This window comes from Perissodus microlepis, chromosome 19 (assembly GCF_051167445.1).
Source record: "Perissodus microlepis isolate ML-2025 ecotype Zambia chromosome 19, ASM5116744v1, whole genome shotgun sequence".
NCBI lineage: Eukaryota > Metazoa > Chordata > Actinopteri > Cichliformes > Cichlidae > Perissodus > Perissodus microlepis.
The window spans coordinates 2,065,780-2,092,856 of NC_140479.1; the positions used below are offsets into that span (position 1 = coordinate 2,065,780).

Consider the following 27,077-nt stretch of genomic DNA (forward strand, 5'->3'; position numbering starts at 1 on the left):
GAAGTAGTAGGTGGTGTAGTAGGTGAAGTAATAGGTGGTGTAATAGATGGTGTAATATGTGGTGTTATAGGTGGTGTAATAGGTGAAGTAGTAGGTGGTGTAATAGGTGGTGTAATATGTGGTGTAATATGTGGTGTAATGGGTGGTGTTATAGGTGAAGTAATAGGTGGTGTAATATGTGGTGTAATAGGTGGTGTAATAGGTGAAGTAGTAGGTGAAGTAATAGGTGGTGTAATATGTGGTGTAATAGGTGGTGTAATAGGTGGTGTAATAGGTGAAGTAGTAGGTGGTGCAATAGGTGAAGTAATAGGTGAAGTAATAGGTGGTGTAATAGGTGGTGTAATATGTGGTGTTATAGGTGAAGTAATAGGTGGTGTAATATGTGGTGTAATTTGTAGTGTTATAGGTGGTGTAATAGGTGAAGTAGTAGGTGGTGTAGTAGGTGAAGTAATAGGTGGTGTAATAGATGGTGTAATATGTGGTGTTATAGGTGGTGTAATAGGTGAAGTAGTAGGTGGTGTAATAGGTGGTGTAATATGTGGTGTAATATGTGGTGTAATGGGTGGTGTAATAGGTGAAGTAATAGGTGGTGTAATATGTGGTGTTATAGGTGGTGTAATAGGTGGTGTAATAGGTGAAGTAGTAGGTGGTGTAATATGTGGTGTTATAGGTGGTGTAATAGGTGGTATAATAGGTGAAGTAATAGGTGGTGTAATAGGTGAAGTAATATGTGGTGTAATATGTGGTGTTATATGTGGTGTTATAGGTGGTGTAATAGGTGGTGTAATATGTGGTGTAATAGGTGTTGTAATAGGTGGTGTAATAGGTGGTGTAATAGGTGACAGTAATATGTGGTGTTATACGGTGGTGTAATAGGTGAAGTAGTAGGTGAAGTAATACGTGGTGTAATAGGTGGTGTAATATGTGGTGTAATATGTGGTGTTATAGGTGAAGTATACTAGGTGGTGTAATATGTGGTGTAATTTGTGGTGCTTATAGGTGGTGTATAGAGTGGTGTAAACTAGGTGAAGTAGTAGGTGGTGTAGTAGGTGAAGTAATCAGGTGGTGTAATATGTGGTGTAATATGTGGTGTTATAGGTGAAGTAATAGGTGGTGTAATAAGTGGTGTAATTTGTGGTGTTATAGGTGGTGTAATAGGTGGTGTAATATGTGGTGTAATATGTGGTGTAATATGTGGTGTAATGGGTGGTGTAATAGGTGGTGTAATAGGTGAAGTAATAGGTGGTGTAATAGGTGAAGTACTATGTGGTGTAATATGTGGTGTTATAGGTGGTGTAATAGGTGAAGTAGTAGGTGGTGTAATAGGTGGTGTAATATGTGGTGTAATATGTGGTGTCATAGGTGGTGTAATAGGTGGTGTAATAGGTGAAGTAATAGGTGGTGTAATAGGTGGTGTAATAGTGGGCAGGCAGGTGGGTTTACTTCTAGATGGGCCCAACATAACTGTTACTCTCTTTGTTAAGCCTTTTATTGTTGTATTATTATACGCAGACCATACTTATGTATATGAACTGGTTCTTATATTGTGCTTTCCTACTCTGAGCACTCAAAGCTGTCCTCTACACTCACTCACATTGGTGGCTTGCATCTCCTTTAAAAATAAACTGAGGACTTTGCTATTTGGGAGAGTAGAGCTGCTACTCCTCCACATATTCTCTGTATGTATTGAATGTAATATTAACATGCTCAGCACTTTTATGGATTTGTATTCTCAGAAGTATGATGAATGGACTATAGAATAAATCCTTGGGACTAGTAGTCACCCATTATCAGTCATGTGGTGTGTGTACTGGTTAAAGAGGACTGTTTATGTATATCTTTGAGTGCTCAGAGTAGAAAAGCGCTTTATAAATACAGGTCCATTTACTGTTTACCTCAGCCTTATGTAATATATTCTGATGCAGTGTTTCCAAAATAACGACACCGATGTCTGAACAGCTAATGTGAAGCCAAAAGCTCAGGCTGCTCTGACACATAATGTGCAATGCAAGCAAACAGAAATAATAATAATTAAAAAATGTAAGTTAAAAAATTATCATTAATTTAAAGATAAACGACACACACACACACACACACACACACACACACACACCTAACAACCTTTTATCTATTGACCCTTGTAGTTTGATAGGCTGCTTTCTCCCGACCTTGATTTGGAGCCTCCATGCTGGGACCCATTCCCATTGTTGATTTATGTCTGGCTCTCCCTCCTTTGCCGATCCGCCTGGCTGCCTTCTGCAGAGCAGTGATAGGTGAGGGATGCAGGGGCCTCTTCCAAACCAGAGAGAATTTAGATTAATTTTTGTTAAGGCATAAATGACATGCTTAATGAGGCTGGCTGGTATGGATTGGTCGATTGGCTGCTTTCTGAATACATTATGGAGAGAAACTGATATCTTACTGAAAGTAAACAAATACAGCTTTTAGCATATATTCTAAATTTATTCTTCTAAAACACGTGTAAATTATTTAGAGATAATGACCAATGTGATTAAAAAATGCAACTAAAAAGAATCTTACGTGTTTCAATATAAATATCAGAAACCAATCTTTGTCAAGTTTCTTGTTTTTTTGGCCTTTTTCAGCTTTTATCAGACAGATCAGTGAAGCAACAACAGGAAAGCGGGGCAGATATGTGGCAAAGGGTCACAGGTCAGACTTGAACTTAGGCCGGCCGCTTTCAGCCATATGGCATGTAGGCACCGGCTCAATGCACTGAGCCAACCCGCTCTCCCCGTTCCTCTTCACTTTCATTTGTGCTTTAGCCTTTCATTCTCACTCTACTCTGTCTTTGTGAATTATGCATCATCCCAAGCAGAAGGAGACTCAAAGCAGGAGAGATGTACTGTAGTAGTTAGCAACCAGTTTACTCACAAACAATAAAGTGAATATCTATGAACAAGTGCCATGTGCAAAACATACAAGCCATCAGGTATGCAAGGAATACCACTTTGCACTTCGGAAGGTAATATAATTGTGACAAACATGTCTGTGGTCACATTTGCTAGTTTTAGCAGCTGACAGAGCAGGTGATCTGCTGTCTCCACTTCTACCAGTGAGGTTTAAGAGCTGGATATGCCTACTTATCAACTTCACTAGCTCTTTCCACTTTTTCCAGCATATTGGGAACAGTAAGCTAATAGGATACATTAGATAGATACATGGTCGTTGTTTAAGACTCCAATAAAAATTCTTAAAATTCAATATTAGTTTTTTGGCATGTCTGTTTAGGTTTGGCAGAAGATAAGCTGATTCTTTGCTGTGACAAAAAACCTACATCTGATCGATGGTACTTTATTTAGAAGCATGTGCACTTGGTCAGAGTTTTAAACTCATTAAAACAAAGATGCACCTTTGTGTGTTAAAAGTATCTGAGGAATGTGCGATGCAGTAAAACAGCGCTAGTTGTTTAACCACTTTAAGTCAACCAGGTTACTGAGAAACCAGTAACTCAGAGGTCATGCCACATTTTAGCCACATACCAAACAAGCATTGTTTGAGAAACTAAAAGAAGCAGGTAACAGTGATTTCATTATACTGAGCTACCAGCTGTACTGAACCTGGACATGAGCAGGTAGCTTCTGCTGCACGTCTCAGCTGTATGTTCATATGAACATGAACCATGGCGGCTGGTGGAAACTTAGTTCTTTAGGTCCCTGAATGGTGAATGTGTGTGTAGATAAGTGGTCAGTGTATTGGTTTACCTTTTGTGTTTCTAATTTGCAGAAAAAAAATCAGTTAGCCAACAATGATGATAGAAAGTAGGTTTTGAATGCCTCATTAATCACTGCGCTCTCACACTTTTTCCTGTACATCATGAATCATCCCTTTAAGTAATCCACTTTCAGCTCTAATCCTCTCCTATCCTCACGTCACCTTTCGGGTACTGAATTAAAAGCAGCACAACCTTACTGGTAGCTGTGTATCCACTGATGAATAAACAGATTTGTCAAAGTCCTCGTGAATCACCTCAAAGTGTTTAGTAAGTAATTTGTAAAAAGCAATTTCTGAGGTGAGCTGGAGAAAACAGAGAGTGTTCAAAGGTTCCTGATTCGGTAATTGTATTGAATTAAATGCTACGAGGCTCCCAGTGGACATCTGTGAGTGTTTGACTGGTTTGTTGACTGGAACCTTCATCAAAAATGTATGTGTTCACATCTTTCTCTGTGTCTCTCCTTTGCTGCAGACACACACACACACATACACACACACACACATACGCACACACATGCGCACACACACACACATGCGCACACACACACACACACACACACACACACACACACACACACACACACACACACATACACACACACACACACACACACACACACACACACACACACACACAGTTGTTGAATTTTACTTGAAATAGTCCTTCGGCACTTGGAAAGTTGGATCACCTGACGCTAACTGTAGCACATTTTCTAACCCCCTATCTTGTACCACTGATAGTGGTCTACAGTCCAGAGCAATTCATTTTGTGAGAGAATTTGTATGTTTGTCCGATGTTGACTTTTGGTCATTTTGGTCCTGAAGCCAGTTATTTCATCAAGTTTGGGCTGCCGACACCTTTTTTGGTACTCTAACTGCTAGCGGTAACAGCTCCCACAGTTTGTGCCACAACCAATGTTGCTACTCCTCTAATGCTAACTTTACAGCTTGCGGCTCCCATTTTCTGACATTGCAATGGCACTCATCAACAGTTAGATGACAGGAAAAAAAAGAGCAAGGCTATAGTTTACTTTCTAGAGTGGACCGTTGGGAGAGGGGTGTACCAACACCAGAGGTAGAGGCGTCAACTTCAACAATAAAATTTGCAAATCCTAGGAAGCGCTGAAACTGCTTCTGAGTTGTGAGGGTGTTCCAGTTCACGACTGCTTTGACTTACTCCAGGTTGGTCTTCATTTGTCCACCCTCAAATACAAAACCAAGTAAGGTGACCCATGGGACTCACATTTCTCTGCTTTAACATATAACGAGTTCTCCAGTAGACTCTGTAGCACCTGCCACACATGGACATGGTGTTTCTTCAGACTTCTGCAAAAGATTAGGATATTGTAGAGATATACAAGCATTAAGAGATAAGGGAAATCACAGCATTAGTGGCTAAAACACTGCAGGGTGCTTGTGAGTCCAAAGGGCATAGAAACTTAAAATACTTACAGTTTGTAAGGTTTGTGAAAACAGTGGCCCTTTGAAGGAATTAGAAAGCTGAACTTTCAGAGGGAGTTGATATATTTTTTTTATTGTAATTTGGTCTGAAATGTGGTAATTGATGCATGGCCTGAGACTGTTGTCTTTCTAAGCGACAAAGAAGAATCCTGCAACCACAGGAGAAGAGGATGGTATGTACTCAAGGTGATAGAAGTTACATAATCTGCTGTAGGCAACAGAGTACAAGAAGGAGATCTATGGAAAAATCCTAGGGTCTAGGTGGTGGGAGAGAGTGTTTTATCTTTACTGAAGACTGTTGGAGAACATGATATGCTTGTGATACCAAGGATAGGTGGGCTGCTCTGGATTCTGACTAGCAGGTGGAACAGCAGACTGGAGACAATGTGATGAACAAAACAGGCTCCAAAATCTAAAAGATTGCATGCTCATGGTGATTGTTGGAAATAACATGGAGGAGTCTGGTGGTTACTGTAGCGATAATGTGACCATCTATTGAAGATGCTGTAATGGGAGTGTGTGGGTGTATGTTCTTCTGTGGGTACCCTCCATGTCTGAGTGGATGTGTGCTGTATGTTGATATACGTCTGTCTTGTATGGGTGTGTCTGTGTTTGAATTGGGAACAGGACCATGCGTTTCTGCAGAATTTCCTGAGGAAGCTGGTCATTGAAACTGAAGTCTGTCCTGTCAGTTTCTGGTCACGTCTCTTAACCAGTTCTCTTCATCTTAGTTTAGCTGTGTACACATTACAATGCTACTTTCAAAAGAACGTTATTTGGATTTCAATATATTACAAGACTTTTACAGTTGAGCTTTAATCATTAAACATGAGGCAAAGGATCAAATGTGACAATCAGAACTTTCAAAAGTAAGTTAAAGAACTATTAATACTACTAATGTAATATAGTAGATAAGAGGAGAAATACACACAAGGTTATTTTGGTCTCCTAACCACATGGAGACAGTCCACCAAATCATCAAGCAACTTCAGTACAGATGCAATCAGACTGCTACTCCACACACCTGGACAAGAAGCAAACTGTTAAGAGAGCTGGTTTTCAAATTTGTGCAAACCCTCTCTTTATTGTGCAGGTTCAACACAGGTCATCAGTTCCAAGACTACGGTGCATCTGGAAAATATCCACAGCACTTCACTTGCTCCACATTTTGTCATGTTACAACTTTATTCCAAAATGGATTTTGGGGTGGCTGTGGCTCAGGTGGTCGAGCAGATCAACTACTGATCGGAAGGTTGGTGGTTCGATCCTTGGCTTCCCCAGTCTGCATGCCGAATATCCTTGGGCAAGATACTAACCCCGAGTTGCCCTCCGATGCGTTCATCGGAGTATGAATGTGTGTGAATGTAGTTTAGTTTGCACTTGAGTTTAGAAGTGCTTGTGTGAATGAGGCATGTTGTATAGAGTGCTTTGAGTACTCCAGGAGAGTAGAAAAGCGCTATATAAGAATCAGTCCATTTACCATTAAATTAAAAAAAAGTTAAACAAACAGTTTGCTTGAAATTCTTGCAAAGTTTTTAAACATAATTATTCACAGCCTTTGCTTAGTACTTTGTTGAAGCACCTTTAGAGATTTACAATTGCAGCCTGAAGTCTTTATGAGTATTATGCTACAAGCCAGGCACCCCTATTGTCTCAAAATATTCTTTGCTGAACCTCTCAGGCTCCATCAGGTATGATGTGGAGCATCTGTGTCATTTTCAGATCTCTCCAGTGTTCAACTGGGTTCAAGTCTGGGCTCCAGCTGGGCCATGCAAAAACACTCAGTGAGGTCCCAAAGCCATTTCTTTCTTATCGTGGCTGTGTGCTTGGGGTTGTGGTCCTGTGGGAAGATAAACCTTTGCCCCGCCAGAGCGCTCAGACCAGGTCATCATCAAGGATGCCTCTGTACGCTGCTGCATTGAACCTTTGACTCTGAATAGTCTCTCAGTTCCCACTCCTGAAAGTCTTCCCCACAGCATGATACTGCCACTCCCATGCTTTACTCCTGAAGGCTGTTAACTGTTACCATTCATATTAAAGAATATGTTTTATTTAAAATGTCCCACAGTATTTTAAGTGTGGTACAAAGTATCCATGAAACGCATCTTGGTTTTCTTTTTCTTTCTTCTTTGTTCAGCAGTTATTGCTTTCTACCCAACTTCATTATCAGTCTATTTTCTCACCTGGTTCTCACTGCAGATGCACATTTGATAACAGCATAACACACTGCTTAGTTATGTGAAATAACCAGTAATAACCAATAATCAGTGAACATACTCAAACAGGGGCTACAGGGGCTGTCAAAGTACGGAGGCATCCGTGATGATGACCTGGTCTGACCACTACCACTACAAGTCCACCGCTGCTTGTTTCTTTTCCTCCTCTCCTTCACTATCGTCCTCTGTCACTCAAAAGGTAAAAGGAACAGGGAAACAGATTTACAGCCCAATAAGGTTTATAGCAATATTCTAATATTGAATAAGGGCTGTTGGACAATAGCTAATGTCCATCTAACTGTACTGTACTGTAAACAATCACCTAAGCCCAATAAAGGGGTTTAAAACCTACCAATGGTTCCTTTGACTTTCTTTGTCTTCTTCTGAGAGTCACGTCATTCCCTCTGTGAATGATTCTGCCAGTTCTCCGAAGGCTGTGCTCTGCTTCACTGAATTACAGAAAGCTTGAAACTCTTTGTGGAGAATTTCAAGTAGTGACAGACATGCATCAAAACTGGATCGTTTTTTTATCTATCGACTCCAGAACGTCCACGATAACGTTGGAAATGAAAACTAACCAGTCAAATGTTGGTAATCACTGGTGTGCCATCATATTCAGTACTGCTGAGACTTTCATTGAAATATGTCGTTAATACAGCTTGTTGTGTACACACACACGCACACGCACACACACACAGACACACGCACACACAACACACACTTCCTCCCCCTGGTTACCACTGGATCAGCTTGTTCGACATTTGAGCACAGTTGACAGTCTTCACTTTAAACTGAATTAATATTTAATGTATATCAGATTGACTTCCATCTGCCTGCGTTCGTGTTAACTCCCTAACATGCCCAATTTGTCCATGCTAAGAGGATTTAATGGATCGCAAGTCAGTCACACCATTGCTTCATTTCTGTGAGTGGCCAAAATGAATACAGGAAGATATTCTTCACTAATCTAAGAGCAGAATTGGTTTTTAACCAAGAACATTGTGTCACAACGGTACTGAACGGACTCACGCGCAGGCTCTAGGTCTTGAAAGCACAAGAGTCTTTATTACAATACACCAGGTGATTATTTACAAAGGTGAGGGGAAAGCCGGGCTCCGGGGGTCCACACACGAACGGGAAAGACGCCGAAAGTCACACACACACTCCGTCCACTCCTCACGCTCCTCTTCACACTCCAATCACTCAGGTAACACAGGGGTTGGTCCAGGGAATCTGTACACAGAGACACGAAGGGATTATAAGGCAAATCGCTGTGAAAACACTCTACAAGTAACTGAGCTGGGGTTACACTGACGAGGGTCGGCAACGGTCCAGCGACGAGAAACACAGAGCTGCCATCTTATAAAGGAGCTGGAACACTCGTGATGAGCCACAGGTGCGTGATTGCGACCAGGTGCGTGGGCCAAGGGCAGGAGCCCACAGGTGAGCTCTGCCCAGGCAGAGGGAGGAGGGAAAGAGGGGAAGGGAGAGAGCAGGAACATAAAAGAATATAAAAACACATGTAGCCATACTGAGCCGACCGGGTAGGCACATTGTATCTTTTGCTGCTAACTAAACCTATGAGCTGCTCCAGAATAAACTCACTAGTCTGTTTTTGCAAAATATCTTTGCATTCGTGACAGCTAGAATTTGTCATAACTCACTTGCATGACTTTTTTCTTTCTCTTTTTTTGTTTTTACCATTTTACCTTTTTAATATATTTTATATATTGTATTTGATAAATAAGAATTGACTCATCTGTCAGTAATAATGGATAAGAGCTAAAGTTTGGGTCAAATATTTAATTAAATGTAACCTAATTGAGTGTATTTAATTAGGTTAACATAAAAACACTGCTTTACTTGTCTATAGTCTTTTACTTTTTCAAAATGCAGATAATAAAAAATAAAAAAGAATTTCAGTTTAACAGGAAGAGACCAAACATAGCTGCAATAGAGACAAAAGGGAATGACTTGCAATAGTAACAAAGAGCAACAGCTACCTAAATTGTACTTTATGTACAGAAGTCCGTTATCTTGCAGCAGTATTAATTCATGACTGCATACAAATCTGGATACTGTGGCTCTTCTGAAAAAGAAAGCAACCAGTCAGAGACATTTGACTCCCTGGTACAACCCACAAATATGAGCCTTCAAGTAAAGAACTCATAAGTTGGAGAGGAAATGACACCTTGCTAATTTAGAAGATCTTCATTTGGCCTGGATAAATAATTGCTCTATAAGAAAAAAAAGGGTCTTTGTAAAGCTAGGACATCTTACCATATGTAAGAAAGAGGAAAATGGGAACCTGCCAGGTTGTCAGCCTTGTGCCCAGGCTGACAGAGAGTTTGAGCTCTGTTGAGCTATTGCTTTAGCTTTGACTAGTGATGACTTCACTCATTTCTTTAAAAGTCGCCTTCCCACAGACGTGCCTGTAATGGTCGCTGATGTTTGCTAGTACTGTTTCCCTCCTATCCTCATTTACTTATTTTCATTCATTTTCTCCTTTAAATCATCAATAAGTCTAATCCCTACAATTAATTAATGTTTCAGTTTTAAATATGATCAGTTTATCTTTATTAAAACAGACCTGTTTTACGATTGCGGCAATTAATTATTTACTTAAAAAAGCTTTTACTGTCATAGCAAATTATTGTATAGACCAATTTCTATCCTTCATTTTATTAACAAAATATTGTAAGAATAGTTCAAAAATAGCTGGACAAGTGTATGCAAAGAAATTGTTTATTTGAGGAGTTTCAGTCAGGATTCAGACTACATTATAGTGCAGAAACAGCACGAGTGAATGTTACCAATTATCTTTACATTGCCTCAGAAAGTGGACTTATTCGATTCAGTTCAATTCAATTCAGTGTTATTTTATATAGTGCCTTGAGGCAACTTATCGTGCTACACCTCAGTGCATCATTTGATATTCTTGACAATAATATTTTATTATATAGATTAGAGCACACAATTGGTATTAAAGGAATTGTGCTGTAATGGTGTGACTCGACTCTATCTGACAGAGTTCCATTTGTTGTTAATGTAAATGAGGAATCTTCTTAGTTATGGGGTTCCGTTACTTACACTACACCAATGCCAAGTAGCTGGTGGACCTAATATCAGACCACAGCAACCTCTCTGAACAGGCAGACATCCAAGACTGGCTTTCCAGTATGAGGAGTTGGACACCACCAAGCCCTGACATGATTCACGCCTACTGGCTGAAGAAGCTGACTGCACTCCATTGTACAAATGAACCAGCTAATAACCAGCCAGTCAATGAGAGATACCCAGAATGGCTAACCGAAGGCTGGGCAGTCCTGACACCCAAGGACCCCCAGAAGGGAGGTCCCCTCCAACTACCGACCAATAACCCGCCTCAGTACCACATGGAAGCTCCTGTCAGGCATCATAGCGGCTAAGATGAACATGGCTCAATAGATGAGAAAGGAATTTGCAAGAATACCAGAGGCAGAAAACACCAGCTACTGGTAGATGGAGCAGTCACCCGAGACTGCAAGACCAGGCTGACCAACCTGTGCACCGCCTGGATTGACTACAAGAAGGCCTATGACTCAATGCCCCACACCTGGATCCTGAAAGGCCTAGACCTATACAACATCAACAGGACTTCATCAGGAACTCAGTGGGGGTGTGGCGTACAACACTAGAGGCCAACTTCAAGCCAATAGCACAAGTCACCATCAAGTGAGGGATCTACCAAGGAGATGCTCTGTCCCCACTGCTGTTCTGCATAGGCCTGAATCCCCTCAGTGAGATCATTGACAAGACTGGCTACGGATACCGACTATGGAACGGAGCAGTTGTCAGCCACCTCCTCTACATGGATGACATCAAGCTGTATCCCAAGAGTGAACGAGACATCGATTCACTGAGTCACACCACCAGGATATACAGCAATGACATCGGAATGCCAGAAGGCGACATTGTAGACACTGAGGGCAGCTACAAGTACCTGGGGATCCCTCAGGCAAATGGGAACCAGAAAAAGCTGCAACCACCAAGTACCTACAGAGATTAAAGCAAGTCTTGAGAAGTCGGCTGAATTGGAAGAACAAGATCCAGGCTATTAACACTTATGCCCTGCCTGTGATCAGGCACCCTGCTGGGATAACAAACTGGTCAAAGGAGGGGATGGAAGCCACTGATAGCCACTGAAAAGGAAACTCCAGACCATGCATGGAGGGTTTCCTCTAGTACCCTGAGACTGTCCGCTAAGCAGAAGGAAGGAGGCCGGGGACTAATGAGTGTCAGTACCACAGTCCAGGATGAGACAACAAACATCCACAAATACATCAGGAAGATGGCCGCAAACAGCCACGTGCTCAGTCAATACCTCAGGCAGCAGAAACCCAAGAAGGAGTAGCAAAAGGAGGAACTATCATGGAAGGACAGGCATGGTATAAACCACTGGCAGATAAAGGAAGTGCTGACATCCAGAAATCCTACCAGTAGCTGGACAAAGCTGGACTGAAAGACAGCACGGAGGCACTAATCATGGCAGCACAGGAACAAGCTCTGAGCACAAGATCCATAGAGGCTGGGGTCTATCACACCAGGCAAGACCCCAGGTGCAGGCTGTGTAAAGATGCCCCTGAGACAATCCAGCACATAACAGCAGGGTGTAAGATGCTAGCAGGCAGGGCATACATGGAACGCCATAACCAAGTGGCCGGTTTAGTATACAGGAACATCTGTGCTGAGTATGGCCTGGAAGTCCCGAGGTCAAAATGGGACTTCCATGGTAAATGGGCTTTTCTAATCTCCCAGAGCACTCTGTACAACATGCCACATTCACTTTCTTCTAATAGCTTTCACTCTAACATTGACACTCATTCATACTCCGATGGATGCACCTGAGAGCCACTTGGGGTTAGTATGTTTCCCAAGGATATAAGGTGAAGGTGACGGTGGTCCCAGTGGTAATCAGAGCACTCGGTGCAGTGACCCCAAACTAGGCGAGTGGATCCAGCAGATCCCGGGAACAACATCGGAGATCTCTGTCCAGAAGAGTGCAGTCCTAGGAACAGCTAAGATACTGAGCAGGACCCTCAAGCTCCCAGGCCTCTGGTGGAGGACCCGAGCTTGAAGGATTGACCGCCCACAGGGCTAGAGGGGATTTTTTTTTTTGTGTGTGTGTTTTTGTGATTTATTAAAAATGTGCAACAACAAATGGAAATACAGTATATGAGGCAAAAACAGTGTGTAAAGATTTTATACAATGAGGGTATAATCATGGTGAAGACCAGCATTTTCAACCACTGAACTCCGTTAGTCAAGTTCTCTTTCTGTCGTTACCATGAATAGTCCTGCAGTTTTCTTGAAGGGCATTCCAAAGCTGATCTTTGTGCTAAGATGGGAAGCAGAGCCTCCATCACTGACAAGATTCTAATGTGTTTTTTATTGCATTGGTGTGTTTGGGATTAGGGCTGGGTATCATCACTGATTTCTAGAATCGATGTGATTCCAATTCACAAGGTCCCAAATCGATTTGATCCACGATTCGATTTGATTCGATTCGAATCGGGGAAATTTTGCCTCAGGCAGTCAGAAATATTATAATCCTGATCACTTATCAGTACATATCTATATTTTTATATCTATAAAAAGAAAGCTGACACTTGTGAGACTTTATCAGAGGTGTGAGCATCACAGCAGATGCCTTTGTGTCAAAGTAACTGAGGATAAAACACAGAAAAACATGAAGGAGATTTTCCTGATCTGGGTTTTTATAGCAGATGACCCAAAAATATTGTGCAGTAGATCAAAAACGAAGTAAAGCAGAGCAAAGTTACAGCTGAGCATTTTGCAATTTTACATAATTTTAAAAACTTTTAATTTGTTCAGTATTGAACGGCAGAAATGAGGCTTTCTTGTCGTAAGTAAGTAAAAAAACCAAAAAAAACCCAGTAAAAAAAACGTCTGACACCGTAGACTGCTGGGTAATAAGTAAGCGAATAATGCAAAAAACCCAGAGATTTTTAGATGGGAAACTATTTATGAGAGAGAGAGAGAGAGCTCTACATGAAGTTTGATTTTATTGTGGTGGAAGCAAAACAGCAAAAGTCAGAGGAAATTCGTGACGATGTTTATGTGAAGAGTAGTTTGGATCTTCAGAACAAACAATGTTCCACCTAAAATTTGTTTCCAGTGGCTTTAAATCACTGATTTTGTTAGGTTTCTCTCCAAGCCTGTGTTCAAGGTAAATAAATATTAGTTGCAATGATAATTTGTACTGCTTTTAACAGCATACAGTATGAGTTCTGTGTAGCAAGCTAAGTTACTGTGATTTTATACAGAGATCTATTTTTTTGTTGCCATCATTGTCTTAGTGGATTATTTTGCTAATGCAAGTAAATTTGTACGTAAAAAATAGATTGAAACTCATATAGAAGCTAAAATGTCAGTTTTCTTGCATCTGTGACAAAAGCTCAAATAGCTCCATATTTCCACATTTGTATCTGTGGATATGCAAACATGCAGTTGTGATCACAAGTTCACATCCAATCATCATCATCTAACCCACGCAGGGTCAAAGGTGCATATACAGGCTCAAATAAATAAAGTGTGTAAAATCTCACTGCAGTCAGCTGAATTCTGCATTATTATTGCTACTGTTTTATAACATGACAAGGCCAAGGCCTGTTAAACGTTTTGTTAGTGATCATGATTGACTTCTTTCTGTCAGCATAATTTGTTTGGAAGCACTCTTCTGATTGGCCTGAAGATCCAAGAGCTAAGAAGGAGAACTGTGGTCAGTTATCCAACCAGAGTTTTGTCACAAGCTTGTTGATACAAACGTATCCTGTTAAGGTTCAACTTGCTAAGGGACATTTCACCAAATATTCATGGGGATTAATGTAGATATGTAGATCCTGTATTTATACTGAGGTTGGGGATTGCATCTAATACTTAAATAAAGATCTGTTCTGTACAGTTACTCCACCCTGAAAGATGCCCATAATGAGTCTCAGACCACAACTGTAGATCTTTGACATTAGGGCCTTTCTGGCTTTAACATTTGACATTTTAATTTTTTCTTTGCATGTCTTCGTGCTGTAGTAACAGTATACTATTACAGAATAAATGAGGTAATGTGACTTCAATGCAGGATAAGGGGAAATGCACACATGCGTGAGAACAAATGCCTTTTTGTGCTGAACATTTCTCTTTGTATTTCCTGTCGTGATTGTGGATCAAAGTGCTGCTGCTTTAAGTGCTACTTGCTGAAACATTCTGCATTGTAAAGAACATGCAAAAGGCTGTGTGTACTGCCAGCCCTCTGTATGAGCTATGTGTGTAATTATTTGCATGATAGTCAGCATGCAAGAAACAAGTGTGTTTCTAATACTACCTTTGCTTGTTTTCTTTGTCTCCTTTTTTTGCTCTAGAAATCAACAGCAACAACATGCCAGGTGAGTTTTTTTAGTGAATAGTGTCAGATGGAAGCAGATATTCAGACAAGTGCAAACAGACTTGGTGACAACAATGTGAAGCTACTGTTCCAGCTTAATGATTTACTGAAATGTTCCTGTCTGTGCTTTAACATAATTCACATTGCATTCCCTGAAATAGGATATTTCTTTTACAAAGGAGGGACAAATGACTAAGACTATTACTATGACACTATATGTTAATTATTCAACCATGTGTAGATATTAGGTTTATCTTTCAGTTACAAATGTCCATAATATTTCTGTTTATTCCTTCAGAAATCTGATATTCAACACAGCCTCTTGGGTTGTTTCATCATACCAGTAGTTACAGATTACTTACCTCAAATATCTCTATAGAACTTGTTAAAGTATCTGATTGAAAACAAAGAATTTATTAAACTAGAGCATTGCAGTAATTCTCATTATTTTACACTGTCTTTGCACAAAAGTGATGAAATTCAGTTCATGTGGACTAAAACTTCACAGGACATTCATGGTATGTCAAATGCTTGGACAGCTCACGAGCTGGCCTTCAGGAAATCATATTTAAAATATTATATATTCTGTCACAATTCATTTTAAAGCAGCTATAATACTAAAAAAAAAGACTAAACCAAAAAATAGAACTGGACAATAACCAGAAACAGAAAAACAGACATGTCACTCCCATCAACTGGATGTTTAAATAAGCAGCTGTGTGTTAGCAAGACAGGGACATAAACTAATAAACTGAAGACATTTCAATAATGTGTTTATAATTTGTGTTTGCTGCCTCAAACAGCCAAAGAGCAAACAGCAGATATCGCATTTTTATGTCTATACAGCAGGTCAGTTGAGTTCTGCTACACAAACTTAAAAAGCACACATGAGCTTTTTATGTGTTATACTCGTTACGAGGAAGCCTCCTGCTCAGGCACAGGAAGCTTTGTGGCACCTGTGTGATCTGATGTTATGCTTTCACTATGGGTAAAAGCATGAATCATCACAATACCAGAGGGTATTGAAACTAAGTGTTCTCTTTGCTGAAATATTCTCTTTCACTCTTTTCCTCCCCTCTCTTTTATACCTTTCCTATTTTCTTAAGGCCTTGCACATATGATGGCAGAGCAAGGTATGCCTCTCTTTATGTCTTTGCTACAAGTCTATCTTTGGTTGTGACTCTGTTGTGCTGTGCTGTGGTTGTTTTTGATGGTGTTGTTCAATATACAATGTTATTTTATTGCCCCTCTCTCCTTCTTTTTACTGCCCTAAGAAAACTGTAACAAACAAAGCTTGTTTTTTTTCTGAAATGTGTTGTCCTGGAGAGACTGTAGCTACAGTGGGCAGCATCAGACGTAGTCTGTAGAGTGTTTCTGGAAATCGGGCAGAGCCAAGCGTTACAAGGTGGAAGTTAAAGGAGGAAGTTCAGAGATGAAGTGAGACAGAAACAGCCAAGGAGGTGTATGATTTATACTGTGTACAGAGGAAAGAAGACAAGGACAATTGTCTTTTGGTGGAATGAGGATGCACAGGACAGAAAAGGCATTTCACAAAGGAAGGAGTGGGAAAGGCAAAGAAAAAGGCTTTTATTGGTTTGTATGTAAAACGTGACACTAAGGAGAAAGGGACTTAGATGGATTGGCAGTGATTGAGCTAGAAACAATGTGAAACAGGTCAGGGTGATTAGGAATAGAGATGGACACTGGTGTTCACTGTGCACACGGGTGTTCACTGTGCACACTGGTGTTCACTGTGCACACTGGTGTTCACTGTGCACACGGGTGTTCACTGTGCACACTGGTGTTCACTGTGCACACGGGTGTTCACTGTGCACACTGGTGTTCACTGGGCACACACACAAAAAAAAGGAATAGAGATGGAAATGTAGTAACAAGTTACAGGTGTGGTACGAAGATGGGAGCAGTACTCTGAGAAGCAGATAAATGAAGAAAGATGAGAGAGAGATTAGGATGGATGGAGGAAAGTTAGTGATTCAGAAAGTGCAGAGAATTAATAAGGAGGAAGTGAGCAGCTTTGAAAAGGGATTGAGAGTGAAAGGCACTTGGTCCACATCACACACTGGTGCAGGTGTGTAGATGTCTAGGAGAGAGGAGCTGTGCCGGTACTGATGGCTACCGTGACCACAGAGGGAGTGGAACCATACCATGAAGCTATGAGAAAGAGTTTTTAAAGTGCCCCGATGATCAGTGAGCAGCAGAAAGAGAATTACAAATGTGATGCTTGTTTTGAGAATGTTGATGGAGAAGTATAGAGAAGGTCAGAAGGGCTGCACTATTTCTATCTAGAGAAAACGTGTCACAATGTCAAGAGAGGAACTATGTTTGCAGACACTGAGATGTCTAGTGAGAGTAGGAAGCAGGCGGAGAAAGACCTGAGAGGTGAAAGTATGCAGTGGATAGAAGAGGAATGAATGTCAGTAGAAACGGGACAAGAGTATGAATGAAAGGGTAAATTAGTGAAACAGCTCTGCATGGTCATGCAATATATATTGTAAGTTTATTTTCATGCATGCATCTCTACTTTTAGATATTATATAAATTTCCTCATTTTCCTGATGAGTGTTCTATCCGCCCCCTTTCCCAGAAGTCCTCTATTTGAGTAGTTACTGCTCGTGGCTTTCATGTGTTTGAGATGTACAGTTACATCAAAGATGGTGCTGTGCATTATTGAATTCTATGAGATGATATGGTTGGTGTCTGCTATAATTTGGACTAAATTTCCCTCCTCTTCTTCTCCCCTCTCTGGGCACTCTTGGCTGTGGATTCTGTGCTGTCTCCGCCTCCCCTGCTCTTCTAGCTAAAAGCAAAGGTACAGCTTTTTCAAAATCTTTCCTTTTCCACATCTATGAAAAGCGACGGTTGCTCTGTGAGTGTTTAAGAGCAGTGCAGTGTTATGTGTTTGATGTTTTTAAGGTGTTTATTTGTCTGTATTCACTTCTCTTGTGTAATGGCTTTTCACAGAGAGTGCTTGGAGTAAGCAAGTAATTAAGCCAACTTTAATTGAAGAAGGAAAAAAACACACTGTGTTGCTTCCTGCTTGTTTATAAAAGTGTGCATGTGTTTTGTAATTTGATCTGAGTTGTATACAGTACACCTGTGCGGAAGCTGCATGATGTTAAAAGAACAACCGTCACTGTGGGGCAGTTTACAGAACAACCAGGAGAAAATAAATGATCTTCTCCTGGCTGATGGAACCAGTGACAGAGCAGGTTGTCCTTAAACAATGCTCAAAATGTAACCAGTGTGTTGTGGTCTGAAAACAATGTAGGTGCATTTAGTTTATTTATGTTACTGATAATTCATCTTATCAAGCAAAATCATGCAAACAGACCATTGATACAGAACAGTAGATCATTTAAGCTTTCCAGTAATTTAGTTTTTAGATAGATGCTGTTGATGTTCAATACCCGATTCTGCATCTCTTAATATAAATGTGCTCCAGAGAAGGGAAACTGCTGTTGGTGATCTTTTGGGCAGATTTCACCATTTTTGCAGCGCCGTCTTGTCAGCCTCAGAGCAGTTGCCATAACAGACAATTATAGAAGAAGTCAGAACACTCTCCACCAGAACACGGTACACCAAGATCAGCTACTTCAGCCTCCTCATGAAAAATAGTCATTGATCAGCTTCCTTCATAATACTGGCTGAATTTGTGGCCAATGTGAGGTTCCACCTCTTTCCTGTACGTAGAGATCAGAGATCAGACCAACAACAGCCATCTACAAACTTCAGAATATGATTGCCTGGATACTTTGCTGAGTAATCACGTGAGAAGTGTACACAGTAGAGGCCACCATACACACCCTTGTGGAGAGTTGGCTTTAAGTTTGATGGTGGAGGATGGCCTGCCTGTCAAGACGTCCAGCACCCAGTTACACACAGTAACAGCTTATTGGTTAGTGTCTGTGGAATGATGGTATTAAATACAGAGTCAGAGTTCAGAAAGAGCAGGCTGACACATGCATGAGAGCAGAGTGGATGACAGACACAGACTGGTTCTTCCTGTATGCATGCTGCTGTGGACCCACACTGATGTCAACTGACTCCTGAATGTGGCCAAAAGCAGCCATTCCAGCTACTTCATGATAAGTGGGGTGAAAGCCACCAGGCAATAGTTACTCATGGCTTTCTCAGCTGGGTCTTTGGCCACTGGGAAAACAATGGACCAAAGCCAGAGAGACAGAGATGTTAAAAATGTCAACACCATGGTGAGTTCCTGAGCACACTGTCTTAAAACCCAGTGATGCTCTTTATACCCTTCCACATGCTTCAAGGGCCACTGGTGAAAAAAATGATCATGTATATTTTGGGCATAGGTTGCCTTTCCCAGTTTAATATCTGCATCCAATTCCCTCCCTGCTCTTCTCAGTGCCACTGGATCTTCAGATGCAAACGCTGAGCCCTGTATCCTTAAGAGATCTCACCTCCACATTTAGCCAGGGTTTCTGATTAGGAGAGATGATTATAACCTTTGTGTTACACATTGCACTTGCTGATGTATCCACAAACTGAGCAAGCAAAAGCCTTTAAAGTCCACCCCACCATCATGAATTGCTGCCTATCTGAAAACCTGCCAATTGGTCTACTCAGAATAGTCCTGGAAGCATCCTTCTAAGCTCATCACATGAGCTAGGATAATTTTCAAGCCCTCCAAGTAATGGCCCATGGTGCTGACGGAAGGGAAGTTGAAGTGGCTGATTTTAGGGACGGTCATCTCATCCATCATTGAGCAACCAGTCAAGAGTTTGGGTAAGCCTGAAGAAATCCAGAAGCTAAATCAAGAACTTGGAAAGTGGCTTACCAAGGTCAACAAATCTGGCCTGTCTGGTAGATTTAAAACTTGGATCCACCAGCATTCCATCCTGTCCAGAGACCAGCAATCACTGCTGGTCTTTGCAGTCCCAAAAAAACCTGTTGAGTCTTTGGAAAGAAATACTTCCCAGGGCGGTCGTGGCTCAAGAGTTGGGAGGTCGCCTTGTAATCGGAAGGTTGCCGGTTCGCTCCCCGGCTTGGGCAGTCTCGGTCGTTGTGTCCTTGGGCAAGACACTTCACCCGTTGCCTACTGGTGGTGGTCAGAGAGCCCGGTGGTGCCAGTGTCCGGCAGCCTCGCCTCTGTCAGTGCGCCCAAGGGTGGCTGTGGCTACAATGTAGCTGCCATCACCAGTGTGTGAATGTGTGGATGACTGGATGTGTAAAGCGCTTTGGGGTCCTTAGGGACTAGTAAAGCGCTATACAAATACAGGCCATTTACCATAAGGGCTAGCAGTTTTTTCTTTTAACATTGGACTGTTAAAATACATTTTCTACTTTCAGCTTCATCACATCTTTAATATGTGTGATTGTAAATGTGCTACTGAAATTCTAGATAGTATAGAGTGTACTGGTTTTGTAAAGCAGAAAGCCTACCTTTGTATTAAACCTCCCGTCTGTTATAATGTTATAAAGTATTAATTGAACTTCAAAACACTTGTTCCACTGCATGTACAGTTGGTGCCACTCTATGTTTGATGATCACATAATACTTCAGCATGCCAATTCATTTGGAAATTTAAGAGCTGCAGTAGGTGTTGGTACAAAGTCTTCAGTGCAAAAAGGTTGTCGGGTGTTTGTCCTGAGAAGCTGTGATTGGCTGGATCTCGCTGTGTACACCTGTGATGGCTTCCCCCATTCACAGAAAAAGCTTGTGTAAGCTCCTGGAGATTCCTCTTCCCTCACCACCTGTGCTGTTTTTCTTGTTACTGTGTCTAATCCTTGAGCAAGATGTAGACATTATTAGGTATCACACACATACACAGGCTCCCTGTTGTCTCGTGTTAGGCAGACAAGAGGCTCCGTTCTGGCTCCATTTGCATGGCAGCTCACTGGTGGCAGAATAGCAGCGCAAGAAAGGAATACGGTGCGTCTGCAGTTGTGGAGTCACATTTCTTGATGTTTTGGGCTGACATAAAGCGATTCTGTCCTCATCTTGTTCAGATATGTGGTCAGACTCTTTTTGTCTTTTTATTATTTTCATGATCAGTCACCCTCTCTGCTCTACTTATCTGTCTTTGCTTTCTTACTCTGCATCTTTTTACTCCTCTTTTATTGTCTTTCCTTCACTGCCTGCCCCTCTTTCTTTGGCTCATCAGTTTTTGTTAGCTTCGTTCTCTGTTTGTATTTTTTCTTTTATTGTATTTTTGTATACCTTCTGCTCGTTTACATAAGCCTATGCGTTTTGATGAAGCAGTAGAGCCACATAAGAGAGTGTGTGCAAAAATGCACACTGGCAATAAAGCTGTCGCAATCGTAGCTGAAACTAGTTTGTAATGTATGTATGTAATTGAACAGTATTTTGAGTTGTAAAGTCTTTCCTGAGATAAAACTTTGTTCAGTTTTGTTGCCTGTGAGGATGCACTTTTCTGTTTTCACTGGTGTTTATGACGATGAGTGAACAATATCACTACCATGCATGTTATCTTGCTGTTGCTTCAGACATCACTTGATTCATACAAACAGTAAAAAATCTCTCTGATAGATAGATACATGAGCCTATAGCTTGTTTGTAAAGATACTGCAATAAAGTATCAACTTAATATACAATTAAACCAAAATGTTAAAGCAGTTTCGATAGTTTGTGAAAACAATACTGAGACATATCCATAACATTGTCTTTCTCTAATAAGTAGTTAAGCTGCTCTGCTGTTACTCTTTTTCCAAAACCTTTGACACAGAATTCTAGACTGGTCTGTAACTATTCGACAGAGGTGCGTCTACTGTGGTTTCTTTGGCCCAACAGCAGCTTGTTTGAGCTGGAAACTGAGCAATAATCATTTCCATGATACAGTGGCCAACACAGTCAAACACAGTCAAACACAAACAATTAAAAACAAAGTAGGAAGGACATCGAGGGGGCTTGAATTTGGGGGACATTATATTGAGACAATGATGGAGAAATACTAATGTCAGTGACCTAATTTACAAATGGTTCAAAAACTCATTGTACTCAGACCTGGTGCATGTGGAATATTGGAAGAGACAATATTGTTGCATCAGGTGTGGAGGCCACCCATAAATGTTCTAACTTGTGACAATAGCTCGTAAAATGACAAATATTTATCCAAGGACAAACATGTTACCATTGGACAATATTTTGTTTCGGAGTTGCTCCTGTACCTGAATAGATTGAAAGTAAAAGGATGAAAGAAAAGTGTCATGAAATGTGGGGATTATTATATGTGCAGGGCCAGAAACATGTTGCTGAAAGTTAAAATACTCTGTGATAATGATGAGATCAGCAGCTGTCCTACAAGAGTCCATCAATCAAGAGTTCGTCAATATGAAGGTTAAAATCTCCCAATGTTACATCCTTCTCCAATCTAATGATAAATGACAAAGGTCATTAAATTCAGTTAAAAAAGAGTCCAGCAATGCCAGCAGGTAATAGATTAAAATAAAAGGTTTTTGGAGAACCGACCTTAATCATCTGTAACTCAAATGAAGAAAACCGGTTTGAGTTCATCAGGCAGCAAGTCCTCTGCTATGACTCAAAAGACACGACGTTCCATTGACGGAGCAGCCAGAGAAGTGAATGTAATCTATATGTCGCTGCCACGTCTGAGTCAGCAACATAAACTCTAGAGAGTCCTTAATAAAGACATTATTTAGAATAAATAATGTAAGTTAGAAAACATTAAGCAGGGCAAACTGGATTGGTGACCATTGATTGGGACATTCAGCAGCTCACTGGAATTCAACACCTGTATACATCTGTGAACCTGCATTGACTCCTAAAACAGATAAAACGATCACTGATGAGAGGACATCGCTGCCACCAGTAAAACAGACCCAGATGACCATTCTGCCATCGAGCCGTGGACCCAGAGCCACAGACAGCAGGGCAGTGTGCCTGCCAAATGACAGGAGAGGAACTGGCCACAGGCGCTGGGAGTCTCCCCACAGCCAAGAAGCCTCCAATGCTGCCTGTTTCACCTCAATAATAACTCTCTGTGTTGAGTACAGTATCAAACACTCCACTGAGGAACACAGAAAGGAGGAAAGGCTTTGCTGTAGTTGCTCCAGCTGTCACATTAGCTGTCCAATGAATCCGTAATGTACGTCGATCATGAATTCAAACAGCATACAAAAGAAAAACATAACGCTGCAAATGGCGATGTCCGGCAATAAAAAACTACACCAGCAGCGGCAACCAAACATGGGTGCCATCTTTTTTTTTTTTTTTTTTTTTTAGACTTTTATAAATCCTTTTTATTTTTTATTTTTTTTAAATTTATTTATATATATATATATTTTTTTTTTGCGCCTGTCCCGTTTGGCTCTTTTGCCATCAGAATTATTGTCTAAAGGCAAAGAAAGATGCCCAACGGATTTACTTTACCAAATTGACCATCCCAGCCTTGCCGTAATGGTCCATTTGATTCACCTTTTATTGTTTATTTTATTTTCACTTGCTGAATACGGGACAGACTTGACTGGGGGAAAGAAGGGGAGAAAGAAAGAGGGAAAGAGAAACAGCTGAGAAGAGGGACAAGGGCAAAAAACAAAAACCAACAGAATGGGCAGAAAAAAAAAAAGAAAAAAAAAAAAGTGCCACATGGGACACATGGGTGCCATCTTGAAGAAAGCCCATCAATACAGATATTCAAGTACACACATTGATCCAGTACTGAGTAAAATTGGCCTCTAAAATAAATCTGAAAATCCTGTGAAGCTGTTAGATCAGGTCATGGACACAGTGATGTGGGAGTGGGGGATGCTTGGACATTTGGGTTTTCTGTGCTTGACTGAGTTCTGGTAAGTGTGCCAGACTCTGAGGCTAGCCAATAATATCAATGCATCAATGACAGCAGGTAGATGATGAGTAGGCCTATGAGTGTATCCAGGAATCAGGGTGAAATATGCTGTTAGTTCACCCTGGAAAGCAGTTATTTTATTGGCTTAGTTAAAGTCGTAACAACAAAGCAGCAATATTACAGCTTGCACTTCTAAAACATTTATATCAGTTACTTGGTATTGGATCAGTGTTAGTCCCAGTTTTATTTATTTTATCCATGTCAGTATTCATTTCCAAATTCAGCACTGTAAGATGTATTTTTGTACTGATTTTCTGTAACACTGGTAGCACTGCAGACCTGCTTTTAACAACTCGCAGAATCATCTGCTGAAACCAAAGAAATGATCCCTCGCATATTTTGATTATAGATTATCGATTTATTACTGCAGATAACACGATAACCCTCATCTCTGTGAATTTAAGAAAAAGCGTCTTTGTTTGTTTTTAAATGAATTTGAAAAGAATACACAAAAGCATTTTGGGAGACTAATCACTGCAGCGATGTACAGAGACATCTTTGATCTAAACCTGCTTCAGAGTGCTCTGGACCTTCGGCAGGTTTGTCTTCAAAGAGGACAATGACCCGAAGCACACGGTGAAGATAACAAATGATTAACTTCAGGATCATGTGAACATCCTGGTCAGAGCCCAGACCTGAACCCAATGGAACTCCTCTGAAGAGATCTGAAAATGGCTGTGCACTGACATTTTCCATCCAACCTGATGGAGCTTCTGAGGTTCTGCAAAGAAGAAACTTTGTCTAGTGTCATACTCAAAAAGACGTGTCGCTGTAACTGCTGCCAAAGGGGCTTCAACAAAGTATTCAGCAAAAGCTGTGAATACACATGTACATGTTACAATTTATTTTACTTTTTTTCCACTCTTACTTTGGTGTTTCGTTTGTACCTGGGTTGATGCAGATACAGGCAGAACATTCAAACTTCATACAGAAAGTTTCCATCAGGCTGGTGAGTTCAAACCCAGGCCGTCTTTGGAGGAAGGTGGAGAACGATGTTTACATGTTCCATGTTCTCCCCTTGGCTTCGTGGGTTCTTTCCAGGTTATTCCGAAAGGTTTAAAATGACCAAAATATGTGAATGGTTGACTGTTATCTCTGTGACAGACTGGCAGCAGATGTGACAGGCTCTAGGACCCCGAGATCTTATGTACCATTCTACTTATTTGCTATTTGTTATATGTTTGTTGTTTTTAATGTAATTTTTAAATGATGTAACAAATAATTTCCCAAATCTGAGATGAAAAAGCGCATCTCATCTTATTACCCTATGATCTTATATGTTACCACATTTTGAAAAGTCACACGCACCATACAATGAATAATACGTTTTCTAGGAACTACACGACTTACCGTGTGATTCATACTGGCGAGCTACTCACAGCCAAGCTGTTCATGCAGGGCCATACTGTGCCATGTACCTTACTGGCACAGATCACGTGTCAACAAACAGCAGTGGCAACAAAAATAGAGGCAAAACACACACTGAGAGAGAGAGAGAGAGAGAGAGAGAGAACACAAACACTGACAAACCACACTCTTAATTCTCTTGGGTTCTCTGGTACCAGCCCACACAATTTACCTGCAAAACGAAGGCAAAATGCAGAAGCAGCGTATGAAAGTACACCCCATCATTCAACAGTTTAACTTTAGTGCTGTCTTGTTGTGCAGTTTTGGTCATATAATCGTTACAGTGTTGCTTCAACGGCTGATATCTTCACTTTTATCACTGTGAAATTGCAACACTTGTTTTTCTTGTTTTGTTGTAAATTTGCTGATGTTCTTGGGATTATTGTCCTGTTGCATTTCCCTGTTTGGAGCACACTTTAGCGTTTAGACAGATAGCCTTACATATTAATCTAAAATACTTTGGCATGCAGAAGAGATCATGGATTCAATGACTGCAGCATGCCTGGGCCTGTGGCTGCAAAACAAAGCCAAACATTATCCTTCCACCACTGACAGTCGGTATGAGGTATTTATGCTGACATGCTGTCATTGTGTGGCGCTGTGCATCATTGCCAAACATCTCCACTTTGTTTGTTAAGTCATTTCAGATGCGATGAACTATGCATAACTTTGTGTTAAGATGTGGTAAGTGTTGGGGTGTGTATTAAGATATTTATTGAGACCCTAACGGCCTGACCTTTTGGTGATTGTGATGGGACATGCGTTCCTGGGAATAATGGTAATTGTCTTAAATGTTTTCCACTTTGAATAATTATTCTCACTGTAGACTTCAGATTGTTTACAAATGACCTCGTAAACATTCACAGACTGAAGGGCAGCAGGAGTTGCTCTTTCAAATCATTGCTGATGTCATTCTTTCTTGGCACTGATTAGCTGATCATCAGTTAATCAGGTGCATTTTGGCTTATTTTGGCTAAATAAACAATGACACAGTGCAATATGTCAAGGCTGACTAAAACCTTAGAATTTAAAGACTGTGGACTTTATTTTTACCGTGTCTTTAATTATTATAAAATGTGTGTGTGTGTGTGTGAGAGAGAGAGAGAGAGAGAGAGAGAGAGAGAGAGAGAGAGAGAGAGAGAGAGAGAGATATTTGAAACATTGGTTCATAAAGGCTTCATTTAATAAACATAGTACCCTTCGTGGTTTTGTACCTGCCGCCCTCTGGAAGGTGCTACTGAGCAATAAGCACCTAGAACAGCTTTTAACTAAACACCATTAAAGTGCTGAAATCTGTCTCATAACTTTGTGCCCTGCTGGGACACTGCCTTGTAATCCCTGTGTGCTTATATAGTAACTAATACTCGTTCTCTCTTACTTTATCCAACTAAAAAATATATAAATGTAAGAATATAAAAATACAAAGGGTCTTTACCCTTTAATAAAGCAACTTGTAATGACTGTTGTGAATGGGCACTATACAGATAAAGTTGAACTGAAGTTTTTTTTTTCATTGGTGAAGAAAAGGTAAGATTATTTTTCAAATCAAAATCACTTTCAGTTGATGAAGGTGTTCTCTGAAAGCTCTTCAAGGCTCTGCACTGACTGCAAACTGCAAACACTTGAAGCTGGTGTCAACCATACAACATCAAGGTCTCTTTTGTTTTTGTATATGATGAATTTGAAATAATGCAAACAAATGCAGATGTTTTTTTTTTAATTGAATATTTCAACCTAATTGTTTCAGTGTATTTGAGACAAGACACTGCCATAAGAATTCTAAAGCAGTCTATAATTTACAGCTTGCTATTGAACTGATAACACTATTAAGAGTAGAGTATGAAAATCAGGAATTGTCTATCTTTCATTTGCAGTTTTTTATTCAGCTGCAGAATGCATCTGCAAACAGTGAAGCAGAACACTGACACTGTCCCACAGACCACACAG

At 40.6% G+C, this 27,077-nt stretch overlaps 1 protein-coding gene across 9 annotated transcripts in view; it reads left to right on the forward strand.

The window, feature by feature from the left end:
• The window catches only part of nrxn3a (neurexin 3a), a 201,588-nt gene that overhangs the window by 17,319 nt on the left and 157,192 nt on the right, over positions 1-27,077 (forward strand). For 7 of the 9 annotated variants that reach the window (XR_014798685.1, XR_014798686.1, XM_084915427.1 and 4 more), the window contains exons 3-5: positions 14,831-14,854; positions 15,960-15,986; positions 17,672-17,740. Coding sequence is in view for 6 of the 9 variants with exons in the window: in XM_084915427.1 (XP_084771553.1) it covers positions 14,831-14,854; positions 15,960-15,986; positions 17,672-17,740 (120 nt within the window). In the remaining 3 variants the exon portion in view is untranslated. The remainder of the gene's footprint in view (positions 1-14,830; positions 14,855-15,959; positions 15,987-17,671; positions 17,741-27,077) is intronic. The other 2 variants (XR_014798687.1, XM_084915426.1) reach the window with 1 other exon arrangement.